The sequence below is a fragment of the Pagrus major genome, chromosome 13 (genome assembly GCF_040436345.1).
Source record: "Pagrus major chromosome 13, Pma_NU_1.0".
In the NCBI taxonomy this organism is placed as follows: domain Eukaryota; kingdom Metazoa; phylum Chordata; class Actinopteri; order Spariformes; family Sparidae; genus Pagrus; species Pagrus major.
The window spans coordinates 23,047,815-23,063,547 of record NC_133227.1 but is presented as its reverse complement, the minus strand read 5'-3'; the positions used below and the strand labels follow the sequence as shown (position 1 = coordinate 23,063,547).

General features: G+C 41.3%; 1 protein-coding gene across 1 annotated transcript; it reads right to left on the bottom strand.

Moving 5' to 3' along the window:
* Positions 1 to 315: 315 nt before the first annotated feature.
* On the bottom strand, positions 316 to 15,401 carry LOC141006665 (alpha-1A adrenergic receptor-like). The gene is made up of 5 exons (XM_073478891.1): positions 15,078 to 15,401; positions 10,934 to 11,185; positions 9,574 to 9,967; positions 874 to 995; positions 316 to 624 (listed from the first exon to the last, which is right to left on the bottom strand). The coding sequence occupies exons 1-5, from the start codon at positions 15,399 to 15,401 to the stop codon at positions 316 to 318; spliced, it is 1,401 nt and encodes a 466-aa protein (XP_073334992.1).
* Between the last annotated feature and the right edge of the window lie 332 nt (positions 15,402 to 15,733).

Genomic DNA, 15,733 nt, shown 5'->3' with positions numbered 1-15,733 from the left:
CAACCCTTTAAAATGTCAGTTTCTCTACAGCGGACAGCCGGTCCAGGTGAGGAGCTCCGTCATGTTCTACAGGTGAGTTATTAAGGCTGAAGAGGAGGCGGGAATAGTCACAACCACCTGACAGGTGCTATTGTCACACCTGAACAACATCTCAGTGAGTGAGCAGAGTGTCTCGTGATGTCAGCAGTGAAACCTGCGTGTGTTTTAAAACCGCTTCCTGTCAGTGGCAGGGTGGGGGGGCGTGGCCACCTGAGGCAGCAGGTGTGCCAGTTAGTGTTCCACTTTCCTCCACAACGTTCTCTCTGCGGCTCCATGCTACTTCTTTTCGTTAATGCTCTGCCCATTCAACACCTTCCCGGCGTTCTTAGCGAGCGGGGACACCGGGCCCGGCCGTCCTCTTCCCGACGACCCTGGGAGGAGCTTATTGTCAGAGGAGGCGGACCATGGCGGAGGGCGTAGTCTGGAGGCGACACAGCGCGGGCTGGGGCTGATGGAGGACAGCGTCTGCTGGCTGCCGTTCAGGAAGGAGGAGTTGTTGGAGCCCTGATTGGAGCGGTAGTTGTAGTACGCCTGCCAACCCTGACGCTTCTTCTTCCACTGACAGCGAAGGATCCGGATGAATGCCTGAAGACACAAAACCACAAAATCATTGACTTGTTCAAGCTCCAGAAACGTTTTGTGGACTGCAAAACTTCACCAGACTTTCCATCAGCATGAGGTTTTAATTTTTGGGTCAACTTCTACTTTAACATTGATTAAAATGTATTATTAACAAGCATCAATCACTTTTATGACCTGTTGGAGTCTCAGCTGCCTGTAGCAGGGAACAGGCAGTAATACCAGTATTAGTATCAGCAGTATTACGTGTGTTACCTGTTTGAACTCTCGGCTGTAGCAGGGGTAGATGATGGGGTTCAGGCAGCTGTTGAAGTATCCCAACCAGAAAATGACTTTGAAGAAGGTTTCAGGAGGACGCAGGCTGCTGTTGAACGAGCCTAAAAACACACAAACAGATGGTTTTGTTCCATCGTGGAATTTTAGGTTTATAAATGAGCCAGAACATGAACCAATGAAATAATCAACATTGTGAGTTGGATAGTGGGTTAAATACTCGGATCAGCAGCTGAAACTTTAAAGAGTCCTCGAACGCACCAACAGAGACGTTTGAACAGCAGTCTTACTGTAGCAGAAGCAGGAATAAACACACGTTTGGTTGGTTTACATGTGCAGATACAGAGCATGTTTCACCACCAGGCGGCAGCATTCACTGCAACAAAACGGGAGCTGAGCCAGTTACATAATAAGATGTAGAGCTGCCAAACAGCTGAGGAAGCTATACCATCATCATCATCATCATCATCATCAGGAGCTTCTGCTGCAACTTTAAAGTTTGTTTACACACATAACACTCAATTCTGATTGGCTGACAGGTGTTAATCAGTGATCTCATCAGTGCTGAAGTCTTAAAGCCGTCGAACTGACAACTACAAATAACTGCAAACTGCAACACACACTGAACACAACCAGCAGCAACATGACATTTATATAACAGCAGTTTTACTTCAGATGGACATCAGTTTTTTGTTGTTGTTGTTGTTTTTCTTTGTGGTGGTAATAATACAAATTCAACTATACAAAACCACCTTGCAGTTGTCTGCCTCTCGCAGCAGTCAAGTTGCACTTCCTGAGCTGTGGCATCACAATAAAAATGAACAATGAAATTTTGGGGATAAAATATCGCACATCACTTCATAATTTTATCCTATCAGACATCTGTGTTCAATTTTGTTATAACTATCATGTGAATTGTTGAATAATGTCCTAAAAGGTGTTTCAACTAACTTCTAATCAGTACCTGCTTGTGTCCAAGTGGATGTTTGCGCCAAATTTGAAAAAATTCCCTCGAGGCGTTCTTGAGATATCACGCTCACATGAATGGGACGGACGGCAAAAAACCCCAGACTCTCTGTACCTCATCAGATTTGACCTGTTGGCCCTTAAATCATTATGTAATCTCTGCTATTTGTAAAACATGTGATAAATATCAGTTACATGTATTCCCTTTTAATATCAAGATGATTTATTGATGTTTTAGCTGCAAACTGAACATTTTCTGTCCTCATCCTCCTCTCCTCACTTGTGAAATCCACAGAAGGAGCAGTCAGAAACGCTCCATCTGTCTCTGATTTCACTGCTGCGAGAATAATAACAAGGTCATATTTTACAAGAGCGTATAAGGAGAAAACAAGAGAGCAGTCGGTTTAAAAATACTTTCTCAACAACTGAAGTGATAAAACATAATTTCTCTGTTCTGAAGCGTGAAGAACAAACAGCGCAGTGAAACAAAATAAAGACGATGACATGTAACCAGAAATAATTACAAACAGGAAACAAACTGAAATAACCTGTAACATCTGTAACATCTGTAACACCTGTAACACATGTAGCACCTGTAACACCTGTAGCACCTGTATCCTTGTTTCCTCTCCTTGTTTTCCTTGACTCATCTCTCCTTCTATCCTTGCTTCCTCTCCTTGTTTCTCCTTTTGTCTCATTATATCCTCTACTTCTCTTTTTGTCTCCCTCTCCTTGCCTCCTCTCCTTCTCTCCTCCCCTCTCCTTGTGTCCTTGCCTCCTCTCTCCTCAGGATCACAGAGGTGCTGACCTGCAGCATGTCAGAGGTTTTTTAGAGGATTTCAAAGGATTTCAAAGGATTTTGGTGGATCAGGTTTTTGATGATAACATAGACTCCCGAGGACGTGGATTATTTCTCCCTGAACATGGACTTGTAAGGCCATCCTGCGCCTCAGGCTGCGCTCTCTGACTATATATGAAGACTCTGGCTGTTAACCTGACCTCCGCCATGAGAAAAACATGTGACACCTTACCACGATGCATCACTGTCCTGTGAAAAACACGTATCTCCAAGTTTGGTGATTCCCCTCGCAAACACAGGAAGACGCTATTTTGGTTTCAGTTTAATAGTGTTTTGGGTTTCTGCCACGTTCTTCATGTAAATATAATCACAGTTCCCAGGAGCTGTTTCTGTTCACAGGGTCTGAGCCTCACAGCAGCTTCAAGACGTCTTGGTCCAAACCTTCACTCTTCTTCTGGGGTGGTTTTATCAAATTTAACTTCAGGTTTGTTTCAGTCACGACAGCAATGATGTTAAAGGACTGACAAAAAACTGACACCAAATTGTTCCTTTTTTAAATAATAGTGAATAAGCTTGTGTTTTCTGCACTTCAGCGTCTACTTATGAACATTTTTAAACAGATACAACAAACTCTGCAGCCAGTTTGGCTGACACAGAGGTGCTGTGAGCTAAATACTAAAATCAGCATGCTAACATGCTCTCAATGACAATGCTAACATGCTGAGGTTTAGCAGGCATAATCTTTACCATTTTCATCGTCTTAGTTAGCTGGTTACCAAACTTCTATACTTTTATGGCACCAGCCGAACCAGAGAAAAATGTCGAGTATGGAAAAATGTCTTGTTGTTCGTCAGTGAGCCAATAAGCAAGCAGCGTGCTTGTTGTGCCAAGATGTAATAGTGCTAAGTGGAAAAACACTAGGTGATGCCCAGAGACGGGGCTCATGTGTATGTGCGATGTAATCTTTTGTTAAAACGGATTTCATACAATCGGTATCGAAAGAAGTCCTGTTCAGGAACCGTTTTTGAAGTCAAGGTGGTGAAATTTGTGGAAAATGATACCCAGTCCAAATCTTATCTCAGCATGTTCACAGGCTGCACATTGTGAGTCCTCGAGTGGAGAGATGCCTGTCATCTCTGTTTACTCCAATGGACCATTTTTCTTAAAGCGATGGCAGATGGTGGGCCCTCTCAAGAGTTCCCAGAAATTAGCTGCCAATACTAGCAGCCCAGTACTGTCAATCAATCAATCAATCAATCAATCAATCAATCATGTATTAACTACAAACTGCCAAACATTGCACTTCTGTCTCTCTGTATTCATCACATGTTTCTTCCCTGAACAGAGGAAAGGACAGTTCTCATTTCCAACAACATGGAGTATTGTCTGGATTGTATGGATGACTCGTATTGCTATCTGTGAGGTGATGTAGAAAACAGTTTGGACTAGACCTGCCCAGACTGAAAGAGTCATGAGATAACTTTTGTTGTTAACTGGAGCTAAATAAATGAAATTGACCTGAGTGGAGGTGTTTGATGCTGCTGTCCAGTAAGCATGCAGGTTCACGTGGTCGGTGCATGAGCAGCACAGTTCGAGGCGGACGCTGCGTGCAGTGGTTTGAGAATACAGTACAGATATTAAAGGGGGATTCAAGGATGCGCTGGTGGGTGGTGTTCTGAGCCACGAATGCCAAGAATGATTTTTTGTCCCGGTCCAGCCCTGACACGTTAATATTTATTTGTTACTGCTGAGGCTAACATATAAGAAACATAGAAGAATAAAGAAGAAATGAACTTGAACTAGCTCATTTTAATTTTTCTAATTTACTGAAATGTATTCTGTTTTGTCATGACATATTCTGACAAACTAAATCAAGACTATATTAGGTTAGGGGACGGCAAATAGCAAAAGGTATCTGGCTCAGGTGATCTTCTCAATATCAGCACCCTAAACAAATGGAAAGGATCAGCAGGTAAGTGTACAAAACTAAAAGAAAAAGAAAGTTTTCTTTCCTGTAACAAATTCACAATACAAACCCAGTCCTTTTCTTATTCTCTAGATTTTCTGCATCATTTACTGTCTAACTGAGCGTCAGCAGCTTTAATCGAGCTTAAGAGATAAAAGCAGTCATGCAGACACACAGCTTAAAATGAAAACAAGTCCTTCTTTAAAAGGTGGAGGAGCTTCAGCCTGTCCTCGCTGCTGATCTACTGAGGACGCAGTGCAGATCATGACTCAGCAAAAAGCAAACACTGCATCACCGGGACACTCAGCACTTCATACAACTATGAAGTGAAGCCACAACATTAACATCTCTTCTTGGAGTCGTAGAGGAGTTAAAGAGTACAGTTTGTCTTGACAGTGGAGAGGAACAATCAGAGTCACTAAAATATAAAAGATTCATTGTTTGAAAAGAAGGAAGGAGGCTTTTATACAAGAATGTCAAAATAAAACTAAAGCCAGTTCTGCATCAGAGAGGGACTGACAGCTAGTGACTCATTCAACTGACACATGCACAGTTAATGACGCCAAATTTAATAGGAACAAAATACTAGATTTAAGGGCTGTGCAACATGGTAACGTATCCACATCAAGTTGTACTCACTCATAGATACTAGCTTCCTAAATATGCCTGATTATTTTCATCAAGATCCATGCATCATTCCCTGAGAAATTAATCAAAATGTAAAAAAAAAGAGCCCGATCTCACAATGTTAAAGAAAGCGAGAAAGGATTCCTGGATCTGTGCCAAAAGTTAATGGGGTCTATTCTGGGCTGGGTCCAATCCCCCCTCTAAGTTTCGTGGAAATCCATCCAGTAGTTTTTGTGTAATCCTGCTGACAAACCAACCAACTAAAAGTTCCAAGTAAATCACACTCCTTCTCAGAGTCATAACTGAGTCAAATATAAACACAGAGGCATAAAACACAATGATATTACTCAGCGTGACTTTCACTTTCAGACGATATCATTATCTCTGATGTCAATCAACAACAAACGTCCATAACTCCATTTAGAAATCAGAGAAAAAAGACCGTTCAGAATTTGCCTGAGAATCATCAATAATTTAAAGTTTTCTTCAGTATCAAAGTAATCCAGTGATAGTTGTCTGAACATTCATGGATACACTGCAAAACAGAAACTGCTAATAGCTAATTCAGCATGATTTCAAATACTGGCATAAAGAAAGTTTACTAACTTCACATCAAAACATGAAGGATCTCTGTCCACTGGAACGCTACAGGGCTTTTAATTTGAAACAGATCAAATAAATATAAGCACAGATATGAGTCATTTTCTACGTTAAAAAGGTAATCAAGCATTCTTGCTCCTCTTTTACATCCTTGAAGTAGGACTTAAAATGCCTCACTGTGGCCAGTCTGGATCTCTCTCACTTTTGATGAACTCAGGCCAAGATTTTTGTTTCCGGACCAAAGCCTTCAGCATAACCATGTTTAGGCTCGGAGTGTTTGAACTTGTTGAATGTTTGTGGAGAAGTTTCTCCTCACAATCAACCCGTTGAATCCTGTGATCACAGGACTGTTTCTCTAAGCATCAAAGGATCGGTCTGCTCACAGCTAATAATAACCCAGTTTATTCTCTCTCTTATGAAATCTGCCGTGGTCCAGAGGTACACTGTGGCCAGAAGGATTGTGGGTAGCTTCTCATTCAGACTTTCAATCAGTGTTAAAATGGTTCCTGTTTGAAAGTTAGAGCTGCAGGAATCTTTCTAGAAACCTTTTTAGGAAATCAGGAAATACCTCAGTTCCTGAGGTCGGATTTTTTGATAAGCAGAAAATATCTGTTGAACAATTCGTCTAACACAAACTTAGACTGTGAAGTCGAACGCCTGATTCAAAGAAGATGACAAAGTAGACAAACAGCGTCCATTACAACAGTCGCACTGTGGTAAACGATAAAGAACAACTATTTTAGTCTCACTAACAGGTGAAGTGATAAACATTCATTATCTCGTTACAATTCAGTGTTCTGGGACACTTTAGATTCTGGTATTCATGTAGATGCCACTTGACATACACCATCCACCCGAACGCTGTTGCAGACCAAGTACACCAACTTATGGCAACGTCACTGCCTGATGGCGGTGAACCCCCAGCAGGACAATGTTCCCTGCAACACCTTATGGAAAGTCTCAAGGAACGTGACAAAGAGTTCAAGGGGTCGACATGACCTCCAAATCCCCCGGATCCCAATCTGATCGAGTCCCCATGGGAAGAACAACTCAGATCCAGGGAGCGCATTGGGAAGGTAAGGAGGAGGATTATTAGAGGTGTGAATCTTCACTGGCCTCATTTCAATTAAGATTCAGCTGTCAACAATTCGAATGCAAAACGATTCTTGTACAGCATCAGTGTATGGCATCCTCAATGATCTGTATTACTGCACGTGGCTTCATCATTTAAATTCCCCTTTTATTCAGAAAGTCCTTCCAATACTCAGACAACAGCAGTCTACAAAGTAAAAGCTGCATCTTTTTCAATAAATAAACATTATAAAAACAAAACAGTTATCCATCTGCGGTGCCTTACACGTTTGTTGTAATCTACAATAATATTGTTTTTCACATAGCAGCTAATCTGATGAGTAACTGTTGTGAGGCAGAAGTCTCGGACCCGCGGCCACCCTGTGAATGCTCGCAGTTCAGTCACCAGGATGTAATGTTCTCAGTTAACATTTCTGCAAATCACAGATACGTCCAAGGTCACATTCGTACCAAACGTGGCATATCACGTTCACGTGCCAACAGGGCTGCCAAACGGCCGACCGCAGTTCGAGTCACACCATTGGATATTTGGAAGGACACCTGGGGATATCTCCAGTGAATTATATTGCATCAAAAGCAGGTGTTTTCTGAAGGAGACCAGCGGACATTTCCAGCCGATTTTGTGGCAAACCCAAACCAGCTTTGTGTCACGGGAAGTCAGACCATCTCCATCCATGATCGTGGCAACCAAAACAGATATTTTAAGCCAAACTATGACGTTTTCCTCACCCTAGCCAAGTGTTTTTTGTACCTAACCCTAAGTTGACACACATAAAGCTGCAACATGCAACTTCCTCAGGTCTTTCCTGGGCAGTTTTTGGGTGGTTTGGGGGGTGTTATTGTCCTACTCAACTCCCAACTTCTGTATGTTAATTTTCATGTCCTTGTGGCTTCATCTTTTTCTCTCAGTCGGTCATCCACTTCGGTGCAGACTGAAATATCTCAACAACTATTGGATGGATTGTGATGAAATGCTCAGACGTTCCTGTTTCCCTCAGGATGAACTGTAATAACTTTGGTGCTCTGGAATATGAGCAGTCAGACCTCAGGGTAGTCAGACATCAGGTCAAGTTTGGTCTCAGATCAGTCTTTGCTGGGATTCATTGGCTTTGACACAGTCAGTATTTATGAACATAAACAGCTTCCCGTCCAACTCGACTAATCCGAGCAGGCTCAGCTCTAATCTGTGTTATCAGCCGGGGGGAATGTCTGGCGTCGCTCCACCGTCCATGTTGTGGGAAACCCATCACAGAAAATAAAGAAATGACAAGTGTGTTTAACTTCCTTAACTCCTAGAAACTCAGTGACGGAGGATCTGAAACATCACTGTTCAGGCCAAATATTTAAAATATGAAGAAAACAAAAATAATGTGTAGTTTCTGAAGAGTTTCTGGAAATGGTTTCTCACCATCAATCACACTGGTATTCTTCGTTCATGGATAATCCATCTAAAATAAAAATTAAATGGATTATATCTGATTTTTGGATGTTTGTGATGAATGTTGTACAAAGTTATTTACACATCCTGGCGAGGATCACAGAGCAGAAGGAGCATTCGTGTGATGTTGACAACAGAGCCAGGTGAAAAAAAAAGGGTTTCCACATCTAACCTACTACTCTGGTTATTTAATCGTCTTCAAATGAGGCTTAGCATTCAGACAATTTCTCTTGACTATCCCTTAATACTTAATACTCATTGCTCCAGCGTGCTACAATAGACTGAAAAATCCACATCGTAGCAGAACGTGACACCAGTCGGTTATGAAACCGGTAAACCGCCCACACCTATAAACATGTAAGATGTATTTCCTTTTTAATAAAAGTGATTATTTTACCTTTACTCAGCTCATTAAAGTCATTAAAATACCACTGAAACAGAACTTAAACGCAACCTTGACACATCTAGATGTCTGACAATCAGTGCTCTGTTAAATCACTGATCCTAAAATAACGAAATCAGATTAAAATTTTTCAGATGTTTTCTTTGTACTTGGAGTCACAATCAATCTTGAGCTTATCACTGGGCTACTGATCAGAAGTGCAAACATGGTCTGAGCTAACGAAGTTTTTCTTAACAAAATTATGTTTTTGTTGGATTATTCTCTGCTGTGTGAGTCAGTGTCAGAATCAGACCTTTCATCAGATTTCTCTGTCAGTTTATTGACTGTGTTGCTGATATAATGAAGCATCTGGCAGTCAGACGGGTTTGTAATATTATCAGATGTCTGAAGAGGCTCTTCAGTGGTTGAGAGAGGACTCTTATCTGAAGGTAAAAATGCGGTATTAGAACCAGATGTGTGGATCGCTGCTCCCACTCACATATACCATCTAACAGTGAAATGAGTAAATAGAAATGGAGAGGAACATCGTGTTATATAACCCAACTTATATAACGTTATGAACACTTGAACCTAAAGTGAAGCTTTAATGGTCTGTTTGGAGATAAATTTCAGGTACTCCGACTGACATGATCTGATTCTGACTTCAGACCATGTTTGGAGTTATTAAACTGACCGAACACTGAGCAGAATGATGATGAAAGTTCATAGACAGAGCCCTGTATTCAGATGAGCCAATATCTAAAATAATGGTTGGTATTGTAGCTTTAAAGATTTTGAGTCGTTGAACGTACCGATGGGCAGAGCGAGGAAGAACGGCAGCCAGCAGAGGATGAACATGCCCACCACCACGCCCAGCGTCTTGGCAGCTTTCTTCTCTCTGGAGAACTTGAGCAGTTTGACGGTGAGCGTGCTGCGTGTCGCAGAGGCCCCGCCCCCTCCGTTCTTGGAGGCGGGGCATATGTCCTGCACCTGCTGGTTCCTGCAGTGGATCCTCAAGGTGAGCTCGTTGGAGTCCTCCTGACGCTCCTTCATCACGCCAGCCTCCAGGTTCTTGGTGGTACGTTTGGCCACGATGTAGACGCGGAAGTACATGGCGAGGATGACGGCCAGAGGGATGTAGAAGGAGCCGAGCGACGAGAAGAGGGCGTAGAACGGTTCCTCTGTGATGAGACAAACTGTGTCATCCTGCAGGATGGACAGGAAGTTAAAGACAAGTTTATCTTTAGTTTCATCAAACAAAATAGATAGTAATAGTTGCTCTGGAGCTTTTACTGTCAACTATTCAATAAATCACCAACTATTTTGATAATCAATCAATCAGTTTGAGTAATTTTTTAAGAAAAAATGGTCCAAAACATTCTCTGATTTACTGGTCTGATTGGACCTCATGATGAATTTGTTCTGAGGGTTTTCTTTTGATCAATCAACAAGATTGGTGGTGAGCTAATACGCAACTGCTGCCTTACAACACTGAGGGGACACACTGACCAAACATCCACTACAGAAAAAGTTTATTCTCAGAAGAAAAACAGCAAATCCTGAAAGTGAAACTGAGAGGCTGAAACAGGGGATTGATTAGTATAGATAGTACTTTTGCTTTAAATTATAAATGACAATGAAACAATTTGATTATCATGATAGTCATAATTTTCTGCTGAAAACTTGGCATTGTTTAAATTGCCATTTGTTGATTTTTGGGAACTTGGGATGTCTTTTGGTCGTCAGTCACATTGTGCTGATGTTTCTAACGTTTGATTACAAACAGCTGAATCTCTTTAAATCTCTCCTGAAAAACGTTCAAAAAACATAAATAAGTTTACTCTCTGTTGAACAGAGGAGGTAGAAATATGTCACTGAGATTATTTCTGGACTTGAATTTAATTCATGACTTTCTAATAGGAACATTTCATTTAGACAAACTATCCACTGAAACTAAATTAAGTTCAGAAGCCCTGACTTCCTCTTTTGAAGGTTTAATAAGACGAAAGGAGGAAGTTTACTAAATTAAATGTACTTTATCAGCTGATTGAAACGTTATTTGCTGAAGGCAGTAGTCAGGGGTTATGTAATATCCTCATATTAATAACTCTCACAAAAGCTATCGTAATTGGTTTTGGTTCAGTGGTGTATAATAATGGTTAGTTTTAAAACCTCTGACTGTGGCTGCTTCCAGCCTAGCAGCGGGCCGATGGAGATGATGATGGCGAGGATCCAGACGCCCAACATGGCGAGCAGCGCCCGCTTCTCTGTGACAATCATCGGGTACTGCAGTGGGTAGCGAACCCCGATGTAGCGGTCGATGGAGATGACGCACAGAGACATGATGGATGCCGTGCAGCACAGGACGTCCACCGCTGCCCAGATGTCACAGAAGATCCGACCAAACACCCAGTAATCCAAAACCTGCAGATACAAGAAGTACCTGAGTCCACTTCCTCTTCAGTTCAAACGTTCTTTACATGAGGAGCTTCATTCTCAGACTTTGTACTTTTACTTTTAATACATTTCAGAGGGAAATCTTTACTTTCAGCACTGCACTACATTTATTTTTAGATTTTTGGATGGATGGATTTAATTTTTACATTCGACAGGAGACAAATGAGGCTGTTTTCAGGTAAGTAAGCATCAGCCTGCGTCCACTCTGACCATTGATCATCATAACTTTGCCACCTCTACAGACTTCAGTTTTACAGGAAACATTTCAAACTCTGGTCCAACACAAAGTGAGTCACCTACATAAGAATGAACAGTCTTTTCACTTGCTGTAGGAACATTAATACTTTGCTGTGAGAGAAAAAAGCAGAGGAACGAGTCTGAATGAGAAAATAGTCGGGGAGACGTGGTCAACATGGACAGGCTATTCCTCAGTAAGAACTGGAGGTGATGTATGTTTTAATATGTCAGCGGTAGTAAGCTAGCTAACGTTAGCCTCAAGGCCTAGAATATTTATCAGCTGCTCCGGGTTATCTCTCTCATTGTTTTGTCTAAAAGGGCGGTCATAATTAAAATCACAGTCTTACAGATTTTTAATCCTAGATATCAAACATGTTTGATATCACTCAGGCGGCCCTAATGAGTCTGTGAACAGGTCGGTACCCCTCACATTACCAGATAATCTGGGCAGAACATCAGAACCGACTGAGGTCTCTCAGATTTCTCCTATAATTATGAAGTCACTGTAACTTAAGTTCAGGAACAAGACCACGCCACCCTGCCTCACTAATTTACCACCTGAGTCATGCTAATTTAACAACCAGCCTCTCATTAAATCAAACCGCGTCTGCCTGGTGCTCCCGGTTTCTTCACACTATCAATATGCATCAGGTTTAATACATCCAACGCAGTAATTCTTCTTCTCTATTATTACAAGAACCCTGGGGGATGATGAAGCAGCGCACTCATAGATGGTTCAGCCACTCCACGACCCCGTTCGACCCCAGTTCATCCCCCAACCACCTTTATGATCAATGAACCTCGACCCTCTTCCTATCTTCTATCAATTTGAATAAAATGACCTTTATGCTACATGATGGCGTGTAGGGCTGAACGATTTTAGGAAAAGATCTAATTGCGATTTTTCTGGCAGATATTGCGATTTCGATTTGATTCACGATTTCCTTCAAATCAAGCTTCAGTGCAATATTCACAATGTACAGTAACATTAAAACATTAAATGCTATTACTCTAATGCAAGGATGAAAACTAAAGTTAAAAATTGCTTCCAAATGTATTTATTAACAAGAAGCATGCACGGCTGATGGCTGCAGTTACCCTAACGGCCGCAACGGCCGTCGTGTCACTATTGAGTCTTATTTCTTGATCCTGCACCAAGTTCCTTTAAATAAAATACAAAACAATTCCCGGTGTCCCGGCGTGGCTGCTCTTATCATACGAAGTTACACTGGCAAAAGATGCTGTAATTGTAGTCTGTTTGCTACAGTGGGCCTGAGTATCATTTTCACCGGACTTTTTCGTCATGCACTCGTCATGCAAATGCCTGTGGTGATTTTTCAAGTGCCGGTATAAATTGGTTGTGTTTCCGCTGGATGTTGCAACTTTAGCGCGACAGGTTTTGCACAGTACCTGTTTCTGGTGCACGTTTGCAGCCTCAAACCCGAAATACTCCCAAATGACCGACGTGCTTTTTTTCTTCGGGATTAATTGTGTAAAATAGTTGACACAACAGATCCTGGGTCAGTCAGGAACGCTGCAAAAACCGCAGCTTTGGCGATCACATGATCGCGTTGTCTGAAATCGCAATTTCGATCAGAAAACGATAAATCGTTCAGCCCTAATGCCGCGGTCTTTGTTTGTGAAGTCGGCATTAAATCCGCCCGAAAATCCTGTTGTGTGATCCTGGCCTTACAGCAAACTAACACTGATGTCTCTCTCTTTACCTCGGGTTGATCATGAGCCTATGCACCGATCTGTTAATTAGAAACAGGACACTGCTACTAATGCACGAGTGCTAATGCATATTAATGCACAAGTAGCCAGTATACATAAACAGCAGATGTATTTGGTGTCTATGAATGAGTACCAAAGGGGGCTGATGGAGGTCTAGTTTTAACCGTTTACAGCCAAGAACTGTAAATACAAAGGTCTTGCACTCAACACAATATTAAAACAGATGCATCACAATATAAACTCAATTTCTTCAGGAAACACTAAAGCTGCATTTCAAGTAATTTACAGTCTCCAACCTGCTTTAGTTTCTGCTGCTTTTACTGTATTTGATGTTGTAGTTTAGTGAATAATAAAGTGATATGAATATATTTTAGCACTTAAAGGGGCACTATGTCGTTTTGGAGAAGACATTTAAACTCAGAATGTTTTAATAATTACAATATTAATGAGGTAATAATACAAACTCAAACTACAAACTTTATTTTTCCATAACCGAGAAAACAAGATGTTCTCCTTTAACTTCACTAAGGTTTGATGAATATCGTGATAAAACAGATAACTGTGGTATTTTTGGCCACAATAATCAGACCTGCTGCGTCAAATTAACAAATGTCAGATTTTAGTTTTTGTTGTTGGACTTTCGGTGAATAAACTTTGAGTTAATAATGATTGTAAACATCCAAACTGTTTACACCGTGACATCAGATGATTAGAAGATTATTAAAGAAAATTATTAGAAAACTAGAAATAGATTTACATTCTGCAAGGACTATTTGTTACTTTTAAAGGATTAAATCAGCATTAGATTGGTATCTTCAAAACTGAGAAGTGTCCATCATCCAAAGTGACAAATGTCTTGTTTTGGGCCTGTTGTTTCAAATTGTTTGACTGTTTGTTTACATCCAAACTTTTGACAAAGACAACAGAAGATGATAACAAAACTGTAATATAGCTAATTTCCTCACTTCTCGCTCATTTCTGTACTTTTCCACTCCTGTATCTCTTTATGGTCTCAACTTCCAATTATTTACATTATAAATTATCCAGTTAGTTATTTAATTATTTAGTCTAGAAAATGTCACACAGCTGCAAAATGTCCAAAGTGACAAATGTCTTGTTTTATGTGATCAAGAGTCCAAAACCTTAATAAATTCAGTTTATAGTGAAGAAAGAAACAGAACCAGTTAATATTTAGCTTTTTTCCTGAAGTTAACTCTGATATTTTTTGGCCTCAATAATCATACCTGCTGTGTCAAATTAACAAATGTCAAATTTGAGGTCTGTTGTTGACCTTTGGTGAGTAAACGTTGAGTTATTGAGTTATTGATTTGTTGACGTCCAAAACAGAAGATAATTAAAGAAAATAATTAGAAAACTGCAATATAGAAAGCAATATTTTATACTTTTAAAGGATTAAATCAGCATGAGATGGTCATCTTTCTGTGTCCTAATGTTGTCACTTCTTTCTCTTTTTTCTTGATTTGTTTTTCTCCCCTTGTATTCCCTCTTTGCTTCCTTCCTTCCTTATTATTTATGGATGTAGGATTATTTTAGTGTTTCACTTGATTGTTTTGTCTGTGACATGTCTTGTGAATGTTTATTTCGTGTTTAGTGAATATATGCGACACATTACATTTGACTGTTATTGCACATCAACGCATCCATATCCCAATATATCTATTTAATTTTAAGTACAGTACTTTTCCCATCTTTTATGGTCTCATCTGCAAATGATTTACACAATAAATTACCACATCAAGTTAGTTATTAATTATTTAGTCCAGAAAATGTCACAAAAGTAACACTCCCAACCTTCCCTCCTCTCCTTTCCTGATCTAAAATCATTAAAAATCTCCATTAAACAGCCAGAAACTGATCGATCACTGACCTCCAGCGTGGCGGACACCGGCAGCACCGTGGTCCCCAGCAGCAGGTCCGCTATGGCCAGGTTGATGATGAAGTAGTTGGTCGGGATCCGCAGGTGTCGGTTGCAGACCACCGACAGGATGACCATGATGTTGCCCACGATGGCGAACATGATGAAGAAGGCCAGCACCATGCCCACCGGCACCGCCCGGCTCAGGTCCAGCGGGGCGGCGTCGTGGTGGTGCCCGGAGCCATTGGTTCCGTTGATGGAGGAGTTGGAGCCCAGCGGGGGAGGCTGAGTCCCGGGGTAGAGATCCGCGGAGGAGCCGTTCGTCCGCAGACTCATGGTGGAGGAGAGGGCGGGTTCCGGTCCAGTGAACAGAACAAAAAACTCGTTTCTCCTTCAAAATGGACTTTAACCGTTACTTTTCTGACAAACAAAAAACAGCCGCTAGTTTGTGTTTTCTTTCAAATCTTCCTCTCCGGTCTCCCTCGGTGTCGGTTTCACGGTCTTCGCGGCTCCTTAATGTTTAAAAAACCCGAGTATTTTTCGGTGGAAATCCGTAAAAAGCGGCCGCGTCTGTGATTAAATCCCATGGCTGACGGGAGCGCTCGGTTTGCCCGGGAGGGAGGGAGGGAGGCGGGCGGGCAGCAGGTGGAGGTTTTTCGGGGTCAGCT